The sequence below is a fragment of the Sinocyclocheilus rhinocerous genome, unplaced genomic scaffold, assembly GCF_001515625.1.
Source record: "Sinocyclocheilus rhinocerous isolate Xijiao unplaced genomic scaffold, SAMN03320098_v1.1 scaffold2138, whole genome shotgun sequence".
Classification (NCBI taxonomy): domain Eukaryota; kingdom Metazoa; phylum Chordata; class Actinopteri; order Cypriniformes; family Cyprinidae; genus Sinocyclocheilus; species Sinocyclocheilus rhinocerous.
In genome coordinates this window covers 57,326-79,910 of record NW_015656024.1, presented here as the reverse complement: position 1 = coordinate 79,910, position 22,585 = coordinate 57,326, and the positions used below count along the sequence as shown (strand labels likewise).

Here is a 22,585-nt window from a genome sequence, read left to right as displayed (position 1 = left end):
GAATATCTCTTTGTATTTGAGACTTTAGTCTTTGCAACTTTACAGATCTTCTTTATGCACCAAGAGCTTGTAACACTCCAAAGAGAAAGGAAAAATTGAAATCGCATCATATGACCCCTTTAAAAAAGACTAAAAACTATGGAGATGGGACTCCTTCTTCTAAAATGAATCTTCTTTAACAAGACTCACCAGCTCCAAAAGTCAAGATGTTCTTATCCTCCAGTGAGTCAGAGGGAGAGGAGGAGCATGGGAAGAAATTCAAGATCAGGATCAAGCCGTTGACTGCAAACAGTGGAAACTGCACAGTGGATGAGCTGGAGGCCTCAGTGGGGACGCTGGCGATCTCTCCTTTTCCTCTGGTTAGTCTCGCAGTTATGCTTTACAGAGCTTTATGCACCAAGAGCTTGTAACACTCCAAAGAGAAAGGAAAAATTGAAATCGCATCATATGACCCCTTTAAAAAAGACTAAAAACTATGGAGATGGGACTCCTTCTTCTAAAATGAATCTTCTTTAACAAGACTCACCAGCTCCAAAAGTCAAGATGTTCTTATCCTCCAGTGAGTCAGAGGGAGAGGAGGAGCATGGGAAGAAATTCAAGATCAGGATCAAGCCGTTGACTGCAAACAGTGGAAACTGCACAGTGGATGAGCTGGAGGCCTCAGTGGGGACGCTGGCGATCTCTCCTTTTCCTCTGGTTAGTCTCGCAGTTATGCTTTACAGAGCTGATGTCCCATAGTAATATTCACATTAAAATACTGAGATGATTTCCTCTTTTCTTCTGTTTGTTTCCTCACACAGAGAAAGAGTCCGGTAAGCAAGTGTTTTTACACTTCCTTAGACCTTTAAAGATGCAAATTAGAATTACATAACATCTGTCACATCCATGGTTTTACCTCGGTTTAGTTTACGTATCTTAGCCCTTAGGATCGTAACAGCAAATGGCGAATCATTCAGATGCCTAGTTCAAGATGGTGTATCAATGTAGGGATACATAATACTGTATATCAATTAGGCCTGGGCGATAAAACGGTATCGATATTTATTTACGGTACACCTTCTTCGATATCGATAGAAAAAATTGTTCGATATAGCACACGATATAGGCACGTGCTATGAGTGATGCACACAGCACACACAAACACCAACACGTGCTGAAATGAGTGCTGTGCCTGCCTATGATGAGGAGATTGTGAATAAAAAAATTCATATTAGTCGAATTTAAAATAAACATTTGCATTTGAATGTTAGGAGTGCATCAGGGAGCGTCATCAGTGGCGCGCTTTAATTTTTATTTTGTGTTTGATTGTTAAAACTAAAAATATTTGTTGTTTGTCTCAATAAATTGTGTTAATTATAAATACAGTGGTTAAATTAAAAAAAAAAAATTATATTGCTTTTTGTTTAAAAAAAAAGGTTATAAAAAATGTCAATAATTATCGATACCGAATGATATGAAACATTATATCGTTGATAAATTTTTTAGCTATATCGCCAGCACTAATATCAATGATTTTTTTTTTCTTGGTGTTGAATGATATTGGATATATAATTGTGCATATTCATATCCACTACTTGTACACTTAGAATATATTTGTCATCATCTAATGCTCACTTAAAGTCAAAAACACTGATAATTTAATAACACTATTAAATGTGATCTAAAGCTCAAAATGAATATGCATTTTTTTACACACACATATATACACTCAAAAGTTTGGAGTCAGTAAGATTTTTTTACGGTTTTAAAAGAAGTCTCTTATGCTCACCAAGACTGCATACGTGTGATCAAAAAAGTCAAAAGTAATATTGATTTTATTTTTGTTATATTATGGCATTTTATAAAAATTTCAAGTTACTGTTTTCTATTTGAATGTTTTCAAATGTAATTTATTCCTGTGATGCAAAGCTGAATTTTCAGCATCATTACTCCAGTCTTCAGTGTCACATATATATGTGTGTATATATATATATATATATATATATATATATATATATATATATACATAATAAATATATACAGTACATACACGTATATTATGTAAACAAAAACTTTTATTTTGATGCAATTTAATCGCAATTAATCGTTTGACAGCACAATTTTTTCCTTCTTTTTTAAGCAAGGATGCATTGATATGATCAAAAGTGACAGTAAAGACAAATGTATCACAGTTTCAAAAGTTACGAAAATATAAAGCAGCAAAACTGTTTTCAACATTGATAATCAGACTTGTTTTTTGAGCAGCAAATCTGCATATTAGAATGATTTTTGCGTGATTCTGAAGACTGGAGTAAAGATGCTGAAAATTTAGCTTTGATCACAGGAATAAATTACATTTGAAAATACATTAAAATAGAAAAGAGTTAATAATATTTCACAGTATTACCATTTTTACTGTATTTTGATCAAATAAATGCATGTGTGAATGTCAAAACAATAGGGTTTCTATCCCCTCATGTCAATTAATATAAATGTTTTATAGTATTTGTGGTCTTTGAAATGTCTTTGTTTATTGGCATTGTCTTCTTTTATGACCTTTGTTACAGTGCCCGCTGAAGCGAAACCTGTCATGTGAGTGTTTATTTGGAAATATTGACTTCCTGTGTATTGTCATATCACTCCAGTTTGTATATTAGTCAATTTCACTTTGCATATTCCAGATGAGGAGATTGCCAGACCACGACGATCTACTCCAACACCCACGACAACTCCAAGACCTGGTTCAGACCCGCCCAGGTTAGTACACCATCACAAACCCTTATGGAACTGTTTGCGCTTCTGCTCACTATTGAATTATTCATTTTAAATTGAATAACACAACTAAATTTCATTGCCTGAATACCCTTGGAATGTTTTGACCTTGTATTTTCCTTCTGTTTCATAAAAAGAGAAAACACAACAGCATTCTTCGGCTCACCGTTTGAGACCAATTTTGAAGCACACAACTCAGAAGGTACAGCAGTATTCCTCAATAACCGAACATGAGTTAATTTATTTGTCAAAGTAAATGTGGTTGGTGGTTTACAAGATCAAACTTCATGAGAAGTTTTAGAAGAAATTGCAACCGAAATGTAAGTTAAAGAATTGTTCTTCTGTGTCATGCATTGCTGTGATTTGTAAGTTAGTTAAGGGTGGTATTGATGGGTATTTCATTCATGAATGTTAATGACAGTGTTCCCGGTTGAGCCGGAGCTCTGGTGTCAGTCCACTTCTCTCTCCACCTGTGTTCTCAGCAGATCTCTGCCCACTGGAGGTACTGCATGTCAAATGTCCAAAATGTTTTTGATAATGCCAGTTTAAAGGCACCAGTAAAACACACAATGGTGACAAATGCTAAAATAGTTCCTAATGAAAGGAGCGCGCACGTGATGGAGATTTACCGCTGATTACAGAACCGGCTTTTCTGACAAGATGCGCGTTAAATATCGCATGCGATTTATCGTGCAGCCCTAGCCTGAATGCTACAAAGCATCACATTTCACTGCTCACTGCAGAGATCTACAAGATTAACCAGTAAAAAATCACATGTATTAGCAACAAGATGCTTTGAACGGGTCACAAAAAGAATCCACTTTAATTTATAATTATTACTGGTTTTATTAATTGATTAGCAATGTAAGTTGATATGCATAAACAAGGGTGCTAGGCACATGTCTCCTTTAAAGCAGTGTTATTTTATTATTATTTATATATTTTTTTAGTTGTTAACTAATATTTTGAGTTATTTTTTATTTTCAAATTTCTTTTAAAATTAAGTTTACTTTTTTGGTAATTTTGTTGTGCTTTTGTCATTTTTATTAGTTTTGTTTTATAAAAATACTTCCAAATAGTTTTAATTCATTTTTATTTTAGTTTTAATTTTAGCTTTATTTCAGTTTGTAATTTAGATGTTAGATGTAAGCATGCGTTATGATATTTTAATCATCATAATGCAAGCTATTTATACTGTGCGTGCAGTATTCAGTAAGAAAGTACTTCTTTCCTTTTAGCTCCGCCTCCACTTCCTCCAAAGAACATTCCTGTCACTCCACCTGGACGCAGTTCTAGCTCTGTAGAGTCCTCCGGTATGTACTGACACTTCCAATTTAGCATCCAAAAACACATAGTTTCAATCTCTTGAAAAAACAGAGGTCCTGTTCAGAAGTGTCTTACTACAGAATACTTGTTCTCAGCTCTATGTTTGTGGTTGGGGTGTGCGATATCAACAAAAATTATATTGATATTTTCATTACATTCTTTATATTCTGTGCAGTGGGAAGATATTTGCCACCTTAAAGTGATTTCCAGGGACATTTGTATCTTTATAAGAGCATTTTTTCCTAACCTTATTATTGAATTTATTGATTAACTATGAGAATTTTGCATTAAAAAAATGATGCATACCTCACCTTTTATGTCAAATTCTTAAATGTAATCAATAAATTCAGCTAGGCTGTTACCAATCAAATTAAATCTAATTCTAAACAAAATAAAATCCAATTTTGCTCTCCAGAAGTTGCATAGAAGCAATTTAAATGTATTTACACTTCAATTACATTTTTAAGCAAGGATGCATTAAATTGATCAAAATAATGCTATGAGAATAATAGTTTTAAAATAATTTAAATATTGAAATATAAAATTAAAGAAAAAATGAAATGATACTTTAAAATATGTAATTTAAGCTGCCAGTAGGTGGCGACAAGTCACTGAGTGAGTCATTGAGTCATTCATTCAGACAATTTGTTCAAATGGCTGATTCATTTAGGACTGAAACATCACTGTGTTTTCAGAAACACACTGCAGCTTTGTTCGAAACTATTTTCGTTGGTGAAATAGAGCAAAAACAGACCAGATTAACTTCTTGTTGAACCGTATAAAATCAATATCATATTTGCAATTGTGCTAATATTTGGGGGGGGGGAAAGGCACGCTTTGCCCCCATATATTGAATTTTGGGGTAATTCTAACTGCATTCTACTAGACTACACAGGCTGTACAAACATGTTTTTGTGAGTGACATACTCAATAATGTCAGCTTCTACATTGAAACAGTAAATATTGTTTGTGGTGGTGAATGTTTGAAGAGTATTTGACAGCTTGTTTTCATTTTGTCTGACCAGGTTATTATAGTGTGGTTCCTAGCGTCAGAGGAGATGGATCAGCTTCAGTCTGTCAGGATGCCCCATTATCTGACCCATCCGGAGGGGCGTCTATGCCTGACTTGGACAGTGTTTTTGGGCCTGTTGAGACGCCCAGGTCTGGATCAGATGTGGTGCAGTGCAGCTGGGTGAGCTTCAGCGAAGGCTCTCCCGCCCGACCCCCTCCCCCAGGCTCAATGTGAAAGCGCGCACGTGATGGAGATTTACCGCTGATTACAGAACCGGCTTTTCTGACAAGATGCGCGTTAAATATCGCATGCGATTTATCGTGCAGCCCTAGCCTGAATGCTACAAAGCATCACATTTCACTGCTCACTGCAGAGATCTACAAGATTAACCAGTAAAAAATCACATGTATTAGCAACAAGATGCTTTGAACGGGTCACAAAAAGAATCCACTTTAATTTATAATTATTACTGGTTTTATTAATTGATTAGCAATGTAAGTTGATATGCATAAACAAGGGTGCTAGGCACATGTCTCCTTTAAAGCAGTGTTATTTTATTATTATTTATATATTTTTTTAGTTGTTAACTAATATTTTGAGTTATTTTTTATTTTCAAATTTCTTTTAAAATTAAGTTTACTTTTTTGGTAATTTTGTTGTGCTTTTGTCATTTTTATTAGTTTTGTTTTATAAAAATACTTCCAAATAGTTTTAATTCATTTTTATTTTAGTTTTAATTTTAGCTTTATTTCAGTTTGTAATTTAGATGTTAGATGTAAGCATGCGTTATGATATTTTAATCATCATAATGCAAGCTATTTATACTGTGCGTGCAGTATTCAGTAAGAAAGTACTTCTTTCCTTTTAGCTCCGCCTCCACTTCCTCCAAAGAACATTCCTGTCACTCCACCTGGACGCAGTTCTAGCTCTGTAGAGTCCTCCGGTATGTACTGACACTTCCAATTTAGCATCCAAAAACACATAGTTTCAATCTCTTGAAAAAACAGAGGTCCTGTTCAGAAGTGTCTTACTACAGAATACTTGTTCTCAGCTCTATGTTTGTGGTTGGGGTGTGCGATATCAACAAAAATTATATTGATATTTTCATTACATTCTTTATATTCTGTGCAGTGGGAAGATATTTGCCACCTTAAAGTGATTTCCAGGGACATTTGTATCTTTATAAGAGCATTTTTTCCTAACCTTATTATTGAATTTATTGATTAACTATGAGAATTTTGCATAAAAAAAATGATGCATACCTCACCTTTTATGTCAAATTCTTAAATGTAATCAATAAATTCAGCTAGGCTGTTACCAATCAAATTAAATCTAATTCTAAACAAAATAAAATCCAATTTTGCTCTCCAGAAGTTGCATAGAAGCAATTTAAATGTATTTACACTTCAATTACATTTTTAAGCAAGGATGCATTAAATTGATCAAAATAATGCTATGAGAATAATAGTTTTAAAATAATTTAAATATTGAAATATAAAATTAAAGAAAAAATGAAATGATACTTTAAAATATGTAATTTAAGCTGCCAGTAGGTGGCGACAAGTCACTGAGTGAGTCATTGAGTCATTCATTCAGACAATTTGTTCAAATGGCTGATTCATTTAGGACTGAAACATCACTGTGTTTTCAGAAACACACTGCAGCTTTGTTCGAAACTATTTTCGTTGGTGAAATAGAGCAAAAACAGACCAGATTAACTTCTTGTTGAACCGTATAAAATCAATATCATATTTGCAATTGTGCTAATATTTGGGGGGGGGGAAAGGCACGCTTTGCCCCCATATATTGAATTTTGGGGTAATTCTAACTGCATTCTACTAGACTACACAGGCTGTACAAACATGTTTTTGTGAGTGACATACTCAATAATGTCAGCTTCTACATTGAAACAGTAAATATTGTTTGTGGTGGTGAATGTTTGAAGAGTATTTGACAGCTTGTTTTCATTTTGTCTGACCAGGTTATTATAGTGTGGTTCCTAGCGTCAGAGGAGATGGATCAGCTTCAGTCTGTCAGGATGCCCCATTATCTGACCCATCCGGAGGGGCGTCCATGCCTGACTTGGACAGTGTTTTTGGGCCTGTTGAGACGCCCAGGTCTGGATCAGATGTGGTGCAGTGCAGCTGGGTGAGCTTCAGCGAAGGCTCTCCCGCCCGACCCCCTCCCCCAGATGAACCCGCCCCTTCTCCACCTCTATCCTCTTCCCCCGCGGACTCACCCCCGACCTCGCCCCTCAACCTGCCGCCTCCCGACTCGCCCCCTCCCCCACTCCACACCATCCCGCCTCCAGATTCACCTCCACCACCGCCGCCCTCAGACTCTCCTCTGAGTCCTCCAGACCTCCCCTGCTGCTTTCAGCTCCCAGAGTCAGAGCTCGCCCAAGAGTCCCCCCTCACCCCTGCCAGCCCTGGACTGCCCTTCCTGCCAGCAGACCACCCCCCACATGGAGCCATACCTTCCCCTCTTGCCTTGAGAGACGACAGCAGGAGAACCCCTGACCTGGTGGGCATGAGGGACGAGATTTCTGTGTTTGGCACATCACCCAAAGACCTTGCAGCAGGAAGCTTCAGAGGAACCCCACCTCCACTGCCACCTCCTACTTACAGGAGTGTGGTGGGCTCCCCGGGACCCGGCAGTGGTGAGTTAGCGATTGTTACTTAAAGGGATAGTTCATCTAAAAAAGAAAATTCTGTCATCATTTACTCACCCTCAAGTTGTTCCAAGGCTGTATGAATTTCTTTCTTTTGTTGAACATAAAAGAAGATATTTTGCAGAATGTACATAACCAATCAGTAGTTGGTCCCTAATGACTTCTTGTAGTACGGAAAAACGTAATATGGAAGTCAATGGAGACCAGAAACTTTTGTTATGAAACCCTGCTCCGGAGCAGGATTAGCATCACTTTTGTAGAGTTAACCCTGCATTGTGTTGCCGAACTTGTACAGTGTGAAACAATGCGGTGTTACAGTAGAACAGCAACATAGCAACAGACATGCAAATGTTTTGTGTAAGTTTAAATAAAACTATGAATGCTGTCTTAATGGCTAGCACACTCAAATTTCATGATTTACCTTGTCTAAAATATTTAAGTAGTGCAAACGGCATGCTGAAGGAAAACTAGATGCTGTAGCCACATTATTAATTTATGGCCATGCTTTATTAATTAATTCCCTTGTTTTAGTTAAATCGTGATCATGTTTTACTGTGACTATGCATATTAACCAAAGTTGTAGTTTTTTGTTCTACTGCCTTAATGCCTAATTTATCTACACTGAAAAAAAATGGTCACACTTTATTTTAAGGTCCAATTCTCACTATTAACAAACCATTAACTACAGCTTTTGCCTCAAACTACTAATTTGCTGCTTATTAATTAGGGATGCCCCCTAATAGTCGACTAACCGTTAGTCGAGCAGAAGAGGCTTGGTCGACCAAAATTTTATTAGTCGCAGAAAAAAACAAAAAATTCCACACAATGTCTATGTGGTAATACAGTACATCAGGCAGGACATCGAAACGCTCGCCTGTCATCAAATATGGCTTATCATCTGAAATATGTTAGTAGCAGCAACTTTACATGGCCGCTCAATCTAATGTTAACCTAGAGAAATGTGCGCTGTTCAAGTGTCTGTGCGGAGTGTGTTAGCTGAACAGTAGCGCACTCACTGCAGGACAGATGGAGGCGCCAGTGCGCTCACTTGCTCTTAAAATAATCCGTCATTTTTGCTCATACAGATAAGAGTAATACATCTTTCGAATCTGTAAAGATTCAACGTTTATTTTTGTGCACTCACAATAACAAAACGCGCTTTTGTAAAATAATGAATGCAAACAAAATGTCTCTGTGAACTTGAGCGCGAAACTCTGTGTATACTTGCCTTAATATGAAAAATATATCTATAGAGAGTGAAATGTCTACTTTCAAATGAACCAATTCAAATGGAGAAAAAATATTCTCAGATTATGTAATCCGTATGAAACATTCAGGCGCATCCACTGTTGCGGCGATGACGAGTCAGTGTCGTCGACTTCATCTCTTAAACCGAAAAAACAAAGCAAGCACTAGTTTATCAATGAATTATTAAAATGTTAATGCAGTCTCCTTACTGTTTTTCCCTTACACATTCATAATCATTACTTCTACCGGTTCGCTGTGGCAATAAGCTTATGTACGCTTGAGCGCTTATTAGGCAATGTAGGCAATTAAAGGGTCATTATTATGATTTAAATGGTTTATTAATAAACGTGCGATTAGTCGACAAATGCTTCAAATGAACGATTACTAGTCGACCAGACAAATCTTTAGTCGAAGTCAGCCCTATTATTAATAATTAGAAAGGAAGTTTAGGTATTGGATAGGATTAGGGATATAGAATATGGTCATGCAGAATATGTGCTTTATAAGTGCTAATAAACAGCCAATATGTTAATAATAGGCATGCTAATAAACAACTAGTTTATAGTGAGAATTGGTCCCTATCCTAAAGTGTTACCAAAAATTATAGCCTAAAAATAGTAGCATCTAAATTAACTGGTCAAAAGTATTATTTAGCATCACTGAGCCAACTTATATATACAGCAAATGATACCAACAAAACGCATGTTTATGGGTTCAATAGCTCTTTAAGTTAATAACTGCAGGTTTAGCATTGTTTACAGTGTAACAGTAATCTGATTTTACGTATGTTCTCAGGGCCGTCCTCTCCCGCACGTTCCGGCACTCCCCTGTCTGCTGGCAGTCCGATCCCACCTCTACCACCAAGACCATCATCACGACCTAAACTACCACCTGGAAAACCAAACCTAGCAGATCTGGTATGACATCTGTCGACTTTCTCCATTGCTGTGAAACATTGAAGCATTGAATTTGTTTAGGTTATTGCTGAAGATCCAAATGTTAAACTTGAGATAATTAAGCAACTCCAATGATCTTTGATTGTCTACTGTATGTGTGCACTCTATACCCATGTAAATGCTGGATCCAGTAAACCACTGATTACTGGAGTCCAAATTGGGCTTCTGAGTTCCAAAAGAGGGTTTTCACAGCGATGCCACAGAAGAACCCGTTTTGGTTCCCCAAAGAACCTTTCAGTGAACAATTCTTAAAAGAACAATTTTTTCTTAGTGTGAAGAACATTTTAATTATCTAAAGAACCTTTTTCCACTGTAAAGAACCTTTTGTGGAATGTAAAGGTTCCATGGATGGTAAAGGTTCTTTGTGGATCCGTTGATGCCAATGAAGAACCTTTATTTTTAAGAGTATATGTCTGGTTCAGGCTGTTTTGTTTCTCCTCAGGCCCGACCATTCAGCCCCCCCATCCACTCGTGGAGTCCTCCACCCTTTGCTCCTCTGGCCAGAGCTGAGAGCACCTCCTCCATCTCCTCCGTCACCTCCCTGAGCACAGCCTCCACACCTACACTAGGCCGAGAGCTCAACCTCTCTGTGTCAGGTGGGCCACAACAGAGCTGTCCCATGTCAGTTATTGCTGATTATGATAAGTGAGGATGATGATACTAAGGCATAATGCCTTCTTAAGTTCAGTAAGTTGTGTGTTTTGTATGATATTAGATCTACGTCTGTATTTCAGTGTGTTCCAGAGGTCCGAGTCCTCTCACAATGGGACCCCAGGACACTCTACCAGTGGCAGCTGCCTTCACAGAGACCATCAGCGCCTACTTTAAAGGAGCAGATCCCACTAAGTAGGCCACAGAGCACATTTTGAAGTCACCTTTTAAATTTGGTTCACATTTGGTTGAATTGAATGAAACTGTACTTCATCGTCTCTCATGTCTTACTGTGTGTCGTAGGTGTTTGGTGAAGATCGCTGGTGAGATGGTGCTGTCTTTCCCAGCAGGGATCACCAGACACTTCTCCAGCCATCCCAGTCCACCAGTGCTGACCTTCACCATCAGCCAGTACAGTCGGCTGGAGCAGGTCCTTCCTAACCCACAGCTTCTGTGCTGGTAATACATAGTGACGTCCCACTAGTGAAGGAATTGTTCTTTTGAGCTGGGCTTTTTAAAGATTCGGTCAAGCCATTTCAGAAATTGTCTGTAAATCATCCCACTGTAAATGAGAACTTTGTTTGGGAGTAAAACCATGGGGATTGAAGTTGTCCTGATATTAAGGTTATGGCTGACACTAATCATGGTCAGTATTACAAATCCTGTATTATTTTGTCTAAAACACAAAAAAACTAAATGCTACAAGCTAATTTAAGCATTTACAACATATGATGTATAGTATGAAAATATATATTCATTTTGAGACCTGCTAAAGATTTTATTTACCAGTGTGATTAAATTATTAGTGTTTAACTCGGTGGTTCTCAACCTTTTTTTCCACCGGGCCACACTATGGTCCAAGTGCAAGTCTCGCGGGCCGCACGCATATCATTTACATATCACGTCAGCAATACAAACCAACATGATTTATAATATTATAGCCTAAATATTATGATATTTAATTGAATACATTCCTTGAAATAAATAAATTATTCTACTCCCCATAAATAACACCCAATTTTGTGAAATTCGGCTCGAAAGGAGTAACAGCACAATCATAGGCGGAGTTTCACTTTTATGCGTGGGGGGGGCACCCACTGGCAGACGAGCCACGAGTACTTTATAATATGTTCTACATTTCATATATTACATATTCTACTTCAAAATACATTTAGAATTAACAATGACTGCTGTATAAAGAGTAAAAAAATAAAAAATCGTACCTAATGCAAAAAAGCCACCTCTTTTTCCGAGTTGCGTAGATGACCACTATTTTTCTTTCACTAATGTTGAAAATAATATATGAAAAACAAAATTATTTTACATAAAAACATTAGGCTATAGCTTATATTTATTTAGTACATTTTTAAATTAATGTAAAAACTAAAATGAATTGTAAAACTGAAAGTAATTTTTTAAAATTGTGTTCAGCACGGTGGGCCGCATTTGAATTCGTGACGGGCCGCATGCGGGCCGCGGGTTGAGAACCACTGGTTTAACTGATTAAAGTGACAGATAACGGTAAAGGGAATCTAAATGTACAAATAGGACAAATTAATTTGAACAATTAGATATCCAATATCAGCTGATAAATATATAAAACACTGAACAGTACAGATACATTTAAAAAATGCAATATTAGCTAATAACCAATATGGTACTATTATACTGGACACCGCTAGTTGGAATTGTAAACAATAATATTAGGAACAGTTTATAATATTTATTCAAAAGCAGAGCTACTGTAACAGTGTTGTAATTGTTAACTATAACTGTTAAAAAATATAATAAATTATTATTATTATTATAAATTATATAAAAAAAAAACGTTTTTGTTATTTGAAATAAAGCTAAAAAATAAAATAAAAATATTTGACTAAACTCAAAAAACCCAGACTTGGCAAGTAACTGAAATAATTTTAAGTACTAAAATAACAAACTAAAGCTGAAATTGAAATAAATTAAAGCTAAATAGAATTTTTTTTTTTTATTACTAAAACTTAAAATAAACTGAAAATATAAAAATAAATGCTAATTGACAATATCAATGCTGTAAATACTGTAACAGTATTTAAAGAATACTGAAATAACACTGCTGTATAAGCAGCATTAACTTAATGCTCAGGATATTTACCTGCAAATAAAAGAACTTTTGGGAACAAATTTGAATGTCTTAGGTCAGTTGATTAATTGTTTTAAAACCAGTTCATTGACTGGTTCCACTGTCCACTAAACTGCTGTTTTTGACCAATAATTCTGAATTGTTTTTTGTAAATAAATGTAATAAAAGATATATATTGTCCATTCCAATAAACATTGGCCCTATATTGGTCATTTTGAGATTATCTGCATCAGTCTATAACCAGCTAACTAACCATATAACAAAAGTGATCATTTTACAGATTTATTTTATGTTTTTAAATACTTTTTGTGAAGTTTTAGTTTAGTGAATATAATATTGCATGCAGAAGGTATAAATATTGTGTGAGATTTATTCTGCAAATATTTTCGCCCTGCAGCGACACCACGCCACCTACAGGTGACTCGAAGGAGTTCTGGGTCAATATGTCAAACTTGTTCAGTCACCTGAAGAAAGTGGCTGAGCAGAGGCCACAGGCCACGTATTACAACGTAGACATGCTGAAGTACCAGGTGAGATTTTATATTCGAGCATGATCCGTTAGTATCAATATCATTGAAATCTGAACCTGGTCATCCTCTCGGATGTTTGTGTAGTAGTGTGTGATATTTGAGATTTGTGCTCACAGGTGTCCACTCAAGGCATCCAATCCACGCCGCTGAACCTTGCGGTGAGCTGGCGCGGTGATGCCAGCAGCACAGACCTCAGGATAGACTATAAATACAACACAGAGGCCATGCCCACACCCGCACCGCTCACCAACATCCACTTCATGGCAGCTGTGGACGGCGGCGTGAACAAACTGCAGGCTATGCTCCCACCTGCCACCTGGTGAGGATCGGTCACATTGCAAATCAACAGCAGTGTGGTGTTGTATAGTGATGTTTGCCCATTTGTTGCATTTTAAGGAACCCAGAGACGCAGAAAATAACGTGGAAGATCCCAGAGCTCTCACAGAGGTCTGAAAATGGAGGTAAATGCCCTTTAGATATTAACTGAAGGAAGGGAAGCCCTCTAACAGCTTTGCAGGAATGCTTAGCTCATGTTGGCAACTGTACAATGTGGTTCACTTGGCAGCATGCCCTAATGGTAGTAAATTGAATTACTCTAAGTAAAGGATTGACTAAGCCCAACTAGCTGTTTCTGCATTACACTCTGTATCATACATGATTCCATGGCAGCTTTGAATGGAATCTTAGAATTTTTATAGAAATCTTGTAGAAGTACCCTGGTTGAAATCCTGAACCGCGGCTCGTTGATGCTGAGGTCATTAATGAAAGGCTGTTCGGGCGGCACAAGTGCTGGCAAGTTGCTTTTCTTTCTGCAAGCTGAGCAGATTAAACGTCTCCGTTCACTGCAGAGGCAGTCATCTTCTTTCACTCCAACTGCGGGTTGCTCAAACCAAACTGAAATAAATGAATGGAAATGCTCTTTCGTATTTCTCAACTTTTGAGTTATGTAACATATTTATACACAAATCCTCCCGACATTTAAAACCGAGTCTCAAAAGGGATTTATGCATTATGCTTACAGAATAGTTCACCCCAAAATGTAAAATCTGTCATTATTTACTCACTTTCATGTTATTCTAAACCTGACCTTCTTTCTTCTGTGGGACACAAAAGAAGATATTTTTAAAAAATGTCATGCAGTCCAATATTCTTTTGTGTCCTGAAAAAGAGACCATCTGAAATTTGAAAGGTAGAAAATCATTTTGAGCGTTTTTCTTTTTTTAATCATGGCAATATTAATGAATGTCTTTTGAAGTACATATCACATTATATTACCAAAGATGCAAATAGTCAAATTAAACCTTTGTTAACTCCTAGATTATCATAGTGATAGATGGTCAAATAAAGATCTTTTGCTTAGAACAAAATATCACAATAATATATATTTTTAAGCAAGCATTGAGGACAAAGAAATTCTGTGAGAGGACAGGAACTCGTATGAATCATTTTTGTCAAAGGTGCTGCAAGAATGAGTCTTGTCCCAGCACTTACGCATTTTTGCTCTTTTGTTGGTTTGATTGCTTCTTCTAAGTAAAGGATTGACTAAGCCCAACTAGCTGTTTCTGCATTACACACTGTATCATACATGATTCCATGGCAGCTTTGAATGGAATCTTAGAATTTTTATAGAAATCTTGTAGAAGTACCCTGGTTGAAATCCTGAACCGCGGCTCGTTGATGCTGAGGTCATTAATGAAAGGCTGTTCGGGCGGCACAAGTGCTGGCAAGTTGCTTTTCTTTCTGCAAGCTGAGCAGATTAAACGTCTCCGTTCACTGCAGAGGCAGTCATCTTCTTTCACTCCAACTGCGGGTTGCTCAAACCAAACTGAAATAAATGAATGGAAATGCTCTTTCGTATTTCTCAACTTTTGAGTTATGTAACATATTTATACACAAATCCTCCCGACATTTAAAACCGAGTCTCAAAAGGGATTTATGCATTATGCTTACAGAATAGTTCACCCCAAAATGTAAAATCTGTCATTATTTACTCACTTTCATGTTATTCTAAACCTGACCTTCTTTCTTCTGTGGGACACAAAAGAAGATATTTTTAAAAAATGTCATGCAGTCCAATATTCTTTTGTGTCCTGAAAAAGAGACCATCTGAAATTTGAAAGGTAGAAAATCATTTTGAGCGTTTTTCTTTTTTTAATCATGGCAATATTAATGAATGTCTTTTGAAGTACATATCACATTATATTACCAAAGATGCAAATAGTCAAATTAAACCTTTGTTAACTCCTAGATTATCATAGTGATAGATGGTCAAATAAAGATCTTTTGCTTAGAACAAAATATCACAATAATATATATTTTTAAGCAAGCATTGAGGACAAAGAAATTCTGTGAGAGGACAGGAACTCGTATGAATCATTTTTGTCAAAGGTGCTGCAAGAATGAGTCTTGTCCCAGCACTTACGCATTTTTGCTCTTTTGTTGGTTTGATTGCTTCTATTGTCCTCATTTGTAAGTCGCTTTGGATAAAAGCATCTGCTACAGTAAATGACTAAATGTAAATGTAGATGTCTTAAAACCCAGAAACAAGTTATCATTTTTTAACTTACGGTTACATCATCATGAAGTCATTGGAGGGGGTTTTAATGTGTTTTTGGGTAAATGCCTGCAATTAGGTCTGGATTGAACACATGCACAAAATATATTTTCACATTTTATTCTTACATTACATCAGAGTCCTGCAAGGGTCCTGTTTGGTAAACCTGCACCTGCAGTACTTAACAGAACACCAGACCCGTTATCCGTCAGCAGCACTAATTTATTTCCATACCCGACCCAACCTGTTTGACATAAAAGACGTGACCCGAACCTTACCGCATTAAACCTACTGCAGTACATCAGGTATTTTAACGGATTCATTCTGCATTATGCAGTTGTCTCTCCTGAAACTCTACAGTGGATGTTGGTCCTCCTAGCATGAATCATGAAAATATAAATTTTATTCCGATTGTGAAATGATTATATGCAGAAAGTAAGCAAGGAGTGCTTCATTCACTTCAGTTGCAGCGCGATTAGCTACAATGCTCAACGCTGCAAATAGAAACCTATTTTTTGCATCCTTCAGGCTACAGAGCGTGAACGCAAATAAGCATGAAATTCGAAAATGCATTTGAAAGCAGCTGCCTATCAGCTGGTATCGAACTGAATCTAAATAGTCTTGGCTGTTGGACCTACAATCCATCCGTGCCTATTGGTTCCTCCGACCTGCACCACAAAATACTATGTAAATAATATTCCACCCATTGCATCAAATATTAGTGGTGGCCTGCGTGCAGGACTCTGAAATACCCCATTCATGAATTTTTATGCTTTTTTCATTTTTGAAGAAGGTGATTGAATACCATGATTAACTGGGACTTTTGGGGACATTAAAGGGAAATTTTAATCAAAAATGAAAATTCTCTCATTAATTACTCACCCTCATGTCGCTTCAGACCCGTAAGACCTTCGTTCCTTTTCAGAACACAAATTAAGATATTTTTGATGAAATCTGAGAGCTTTCTGACCCTGCATAGACAGCAACTCAACTGAAGCATTCAAGACCCAGAAAGGTAGTAAGGACATCGTTAAATTAGTCCATGTGACATCAGTGGTTCAACCTTAATTTTATGAAGCTACGAGAACACATCTTGTGTGCAAAGAAAACAAAAATAGGGACTTTATTCAACAATTTCTTCTCTACCGTGCCTTCGATGTACATTCACAAGAGTACCACGACGGCGCATTCATTTTTGGATGAACTATTCCTTTGAATGTCATCAACTAAATATCTTCTACATCTTCGTTGTGTTTATACTCACACTCTTAAAAACTATTGTAACTCAAACTTTCCAACTTGTAGATTTTAAATGAAGATAGAAAGAGTTTTCAGAAACAATCATTGTGACGTGGAAGTCGTGCAAGAGCTAATTTTATGCATTAATACAAAAGTTGATAGTAAAATCCTATTGGGTTTTTTGTTGAGGGAACCGGGTTGATGCGGGGTGAACTTACAAGTTGGCCTACAAAAATTTGTCATCGCTGAAGCAGTGGCGCTAGAACCAATCATAAACAGCCTAGGTACTTGCCTCATTAAATATTCATTCACTTTTTACAGTTGCAGAAACTTTGCAACACACCATCTGAGGCTAAGGTTCAAATGTCCAACGATGATGACAAGCTAGTGTTGGCCGATATGCTCAATTTTCATATCGTCATATATCGTCAGCCTGTGAGTTCGCTGATGCACAATATTATTGTGCTAATTTATTTAATTATTTGTTTGTTTTTGATGAGAGAATTTGCGAGTCAGAATTCAGTCAGCGCTCACTGAACAACGGAACGCGTCATGCGAATTTTCCGCTCGAGTTGAAATTTTTTAACTTGCGCAGAAGACACGATTGAGGCGAATATCTTGCGTTCGCGGCAAACACGTCGCGCATTTCGCATTGGTTATAACGCGCAACACTGTAAAAACACGGAAAAAGAAATATAACTCAACAAATAAGCCCTAATATTAATAGTATTACTAGCCTAATAATAATAATAATAACAATCGTCTTGCTATCGTCAAAGGCATCAGCCACAGGTGATATCTCTAAATATCACCTTTACTCGATACTATCGTCTATCGGCACAACCCTATGCCAAACATGTTAACTAATGTTTTTCAAAAGACCAGAGCATACCTGTGGCAGCATTTCCACAGATCAAGTTACTAAAACAGGTTGTGTGCAGAACTTGTCTAGTCATTGTTATTAACCCCATAAATATGCCAATGCAGATGTTAACAAATGTACTGTGTGAATAAACATTGTGGTAGGATATAAATCTGTTGTCCTGTCATTGTGTGTCAGGGGTAGGCGCTCTTCTGGCTCGCTTCCAGTTAGCCGAGGGTCCCAGCAGACCTTCTCAGCTGGCAGTGCAGTTCACCAGTGAGGGCAGCACTCTGTCTGGCTGTGATTTTCAACTCGTAGGTTCAGGCTACAGACTCTCCCTGGTTAAAAAAAGGTTTTCTGCAGGTACGTCTTTTAAGAAATATCTACCTACAAGGTGCTTAAAGTACTTGAATTTGAATTTTTGAGATTTAAGTACTGTCGATATATTGGATCTGTGCATTAGGTCTTATGGTGTGTTCACACCAGACGCGAAGCGAATATGCGCATCGCGTCACTCGCTCTAGATTACTCGCGGGATGTTTTTCGTGTCACTCGCGCGAATAAAAACAGCGCGATTAACCATGGTGGAGATAACTACAATCGCTGTTTTGTACCTATTGTCAAAAAGTCCCAAATACAATAGAAAGCCAAATGCCGACTTGTCTGGGTTCACAGCACCATCCAGAGGAGGATGAATAACGTTAGGATCTTGTGCGTCATGCGAATTTTCCGCTCGAGTTGAAATTTTTTAACTTGCGCAGAAGACACGATTGAGGCGAATATCTTGCGTTCGCGGCAAACACGTCGCGCATTTCGCGTCATTCGCATCGCCCGGCGCGAATTCGCCTCTATTCGCGTCTTTGCGTTGACTTTGTATGTAATCTACTCGCGTGAATAATTACATTCGCGTCTGGTGTGAACACACTGTTAAAGTGACCGCAGCATAATATGCTTGATGCTGTCTGTGTCCTAACAACAAAGAAAAAGATCCACATCTAGGGGGTGGAGATGGTAGGTTTAGGGGTGGAGATGGGTGGGTTTAGGGATCAGGGGGTGGAGACGGGTAGGTTGAGGTATATGTAAGGTGGGAGGAGTTCCACGATCCCCTGGATCTTGTGTTCTGCAGTGAGGACCATCTCAAGAAATCACTCACTGCTCTTGGCTGAATAACATTTGTAGCTTTAACAAGGATTAATCTATATTTAATTTCTACATTTTTCATTTGATTATTCCATTTCTGTAGCTGAATATGACTTTTAGACCTGCTTGGACAATTTTCATTTGCATCTTTGTTCTGTTGTATTCATTTGTGCTATTGCTTGTAATTAGCTCATTTGTTCTTATTGTGTTACTGACTATTTGTCTTGATTGATCTTTAAATTTGTTAGGCTAATAGTTGTTGCTGTGGTATTGAAATTGCAATTGAGAAATTTCACTCGTATCTAAAAATTTTGGTGGCTTTTTTTGTTAGACTACAAAGTTATCTGGGTCAAACACAATGAAAACAATAACTTTTTAATTTTTTTAATGCATTTATTTATTTTGTAACAGGGCAAGTAGACATTTGAACCACTGGCCCAACTGTAATCCGTGAAACCCCCCAAAATAGCGTTTGAAAATTGAAAAGTCCTGGAATTGTATTATAGTATCTGTACGAACCCTGAAGTAAATTTTTACGCAGTATCTGATATAAAGATGGGCTTTTTTTGCATTCTACAGGTAAATATCTGGCAGACAACTGACCCGGCCACAGCGATGTAGGATGTGAGTGGGATGTTAGGATGCTCTTTTGGCACGACAAAGACTTTCGAAAATGTTTTATTGAAATACAGCACTCAAAATCTCACGTATAATGTCTGGTGTAGAATATCATCAGTGCGTTCTGTGGGTGTGTGTATGTGAATATTAGTAAATATTTTGTGTGTATATGATAAAACTTCAGGCGGGAGATGGTGAACGCACCACTCCCTCCCCCGGAGGAGGGCCGGGCGGAGAATCTTTGTTTCATTTTTTCCCGCCGTTGGCCTCACATGACGTCTCCGTTCCCTCCTTCAGGGAACGAGGGTTACCATACGTACCATGGGTAGCTCGTCCTACCATCTGTCCTGTAGCCCTTTGTTAAATGAAGTGCTTAAACATGGATGTAACTGACATTCATAATTCATGCAAAAAGTGATGCCTACTATTTTTTATTTTTTTTTTATTTCTTTAAATCATTTATTTATGTAGACATTTTAGGGAAATGAAACTCCATTTGTGTCAGGGATGCAGAATTCCTTAAATCGAAATAAACTTAAGGAATTGGTCAAATGTAAACCGTTTTCCTTTTGGTTTTCCACAGTGTGGATTTTATTTTCCCAAATCATTGTACTGTAGCAATATTTAAAGATAATGTGTAAAAATGTAAAATAGAAATTGTTATACATGTATCCAAATGGATATAGTTTCTATGTCTTTCCTGTCAAGTTATTGTTAGCATTTACAGTTCATGACGGCACTTTATTTTCATTTATTCATTTATTTAAAATTCATGGAATTTATTTTATGCCTATTCTGTGGTTTGTAATGGATTATGAACACTGTTTTTATTGTTGAAAACGGGAAAGAAACAGCATTTTAACTGACTAGTACAGAAGAACATTGATGACATCCTTTCATTTATCACTTCCTTGTACTGTATTGTGTTGAAAGTAAGGAAATGTTCGTCTTTATTCTCAATGCTTTTTATTTGCTGAGCTATATAGACTTTGTCACAAGACTTATATGTGGATCATTACCTTTACAATTGTGAGAGTATCCATCCATCCAAGTGCGTAGAAACTTCCAGTGTCTAAAAAATATCTCTAGTTATAGAGATATAATTTAGGAATACACATGACATTCCTGGATCATTTTCGGTCATGTGGTTCGGCTAACCTGGTTTTAGTTAAGTGTCACATTATTTCTGCCATTCATTAAGTGTACTTTATTTCGGTGGTTTGGAGGCCTTACCCTAAAAGTGGAGGGGTGGAAAGACAGCTGCTGCTTGTGAATGGTTTATTCCAGTTAAAACATGTCTCCGTCTCTTATTTTATATATATATATATAAAAAATGTATTTATTACTTTTTATCCCACAGATGTTGTGGTATTGTGTTTGTCAGCTAACTTGCATCTTGTTCATACATCGTTCAGAGAATGGAATATGCAAACATTTCATGCATAGAGTAACCTCTCCCCAGATTTTAAGAGAATATAGACACTGAAAATGCTAAATATATCAGAAGTGGAAAATAATGTAATGTCTTAAAAATAAAATCAAGAAATTCATGTTTAACATTCTTGGCTACTTGTTGAGGTTATTGTCACCAAACACAATATACACACTTAAACAAATCCTCATGCAAATAACATTGTTTTTTATTCATTATTGCAGGGATAAAATTACCAGTATTAAATATTCTCAGAAATTGGTAGTACAGCAAACTATATAGTCAACACTATGAGTTGTAAAATACATAAAATATCTGTATTTTAATTTATTTTTTGTTTTCTTTCTTTAAAAGGAATAACCACGGTTTTACCAAACAATCTGAACTGTGTTCAACATAATAACGGGTGGAATTTTGTCCACAGAAAAAAAACAAAGTTTGATTAATCCAAATTCACACAAATCCCACTATAACTATCACTTTAGTTTATAAACACTAGGGTTTCTGCATTGACCAGCCACAAAGTAAGGCCTTAAGAAAGTCTTAAATCAAAGCAGAAAGTTTTAAATTCATAAAGTCATGGCATTAAATATATATCTAAACATCATTAAATCATGATACATTTACCTGAGATGAAAACAGAAGCATATGAAGTCTTGTTTTCAGAGAAACTGAACAAAATTAAATGAGTTTATGTTTAAAACAAGAACAAAATATCTGTCAATGGGGTATGAAATGGGAATTGAATTTCCCTTTGAATTGATGAGCCCAATGTTAGGCTATTTGTTCTTTTTTCATAAATTCACTTCGTTTTGAAAACATTTTATATCTCATTTATACATTTGTAGATCTGTATCGTTTTTTCAGGTGTGCTGAGTTTGTGTTGATAGTTTCTTTAATTGATCTTAAAAAGGTGATTAAATTGTCTTACATTTAAAGGGGTCATATGATGTGATTTCAATTTTTCCTTTCTCTTTGGAGTGTTACAAGCTCTTGGCGCATAAAGAAGATCTGTAAAGTTGCAAAGACTAAAGTCTCAAATCCAAAGAGACTTCGGGCTGTGGATCGCCGGATCGGCTTTCACCGTGGACGAAGCAGGAGTCCAGCCGGGGTCGCCACATGTGGTTGCTGCAAGCATCACAATATGTTAAGGGGCGTAACATTTCCGTCACACGCTTGAGGTATTCAGCCAATCACAACGCACTGGATAGCTGGCCAATCACAGCACACCTCGCTTTTTCAGACCAATGAGCTTTGTAAAAATCTACGCGTTTCAGAAAGGCGGGGCATAGAGGAGAAACAATAATGAACAGTATGTGGAAAATAATGTGGGTTTTTTTAACCTTAAACCGCATAAACACATTCATTACACCAAATACACAAAATAATGTTCTTTTTAGCAGCATCATATGACCCCTTTAAAGAATTTGCCACTGACGATTCAAACGCGAGTTTTGAGCAGTGTAGAGTAGC

At 36.9% G+C, this 22,585-nt stretch overlaps 1 protein-coding gene across 1 annotated transcript in view; it reads left to right on the top strand.

Annotated features, from left to right (window-relative positions):
- LOC107719259 (SH3-containing GRB2-like protein 3-interacting protein 1) overlaps positions 1–19,859 on the top strand; it is a gene marked incomplete at its 5' end in the record, with an annotated part of 21,675 nt that extends 1,816 nt beyond the window's left edge. The window contains 17 exons of the mRNA XM_016526640.1: positions 190–371; positions 801–812; positions 2,547–2,571; positions 2,661–2,736; positions 2,889–2,953; positions 3,173–3,253; positions 3,990–4,064; positions 7,071–7,748; positions 9,804–9,925; positions 10,407–10,560; positions 10,699–10,810; positions 10,919–11,074; positions 13,135–13,267; positions 13,384–13,586; positions 13,664–13,728; positions 18,121–18,285; positions 19,642–19,859. Of these exons, the coding sequence (XP_016382126.1) occupies positions 190–371; positions 801–812; positions 2,547–2,571; positions 2,661–2,736; positions 2,889–2,953; positions 3,173–3,253; positions 3,990–4,064; positions 7,071–7,748; positions 9,804–9,925; positions 10,407–10,560; positions 10,699–10,810; positions 10,919–11,074; positions 13,135–13,267; positions 13,384–13,586; positions 13,664–13,728; positions 18,121–18,285; positions 19,642–19,664 (2,327 nt within the window). The remainder of the gene's footprint in view (positions 1–189; positions 372–800; positions 813–2,546; positions 2,572–2,660; positions 2,737–2,888; positions 2,954–3,172; positions 3,254–3,989; positions 4,065–7,070; positions 7,749–9,803; positions 9,926–10,406; positions 10,561–10,698; positions 10,811–10,918; positions 11,075–13,134; positions 13,268–13,383; positions 13,587–13,663; positions 13,729–18,120; positions 18,286–19,641) is intronic.
- Between the last annotated feature and the right edge of the window lie 2,726 nt (positions 19,860–22,585).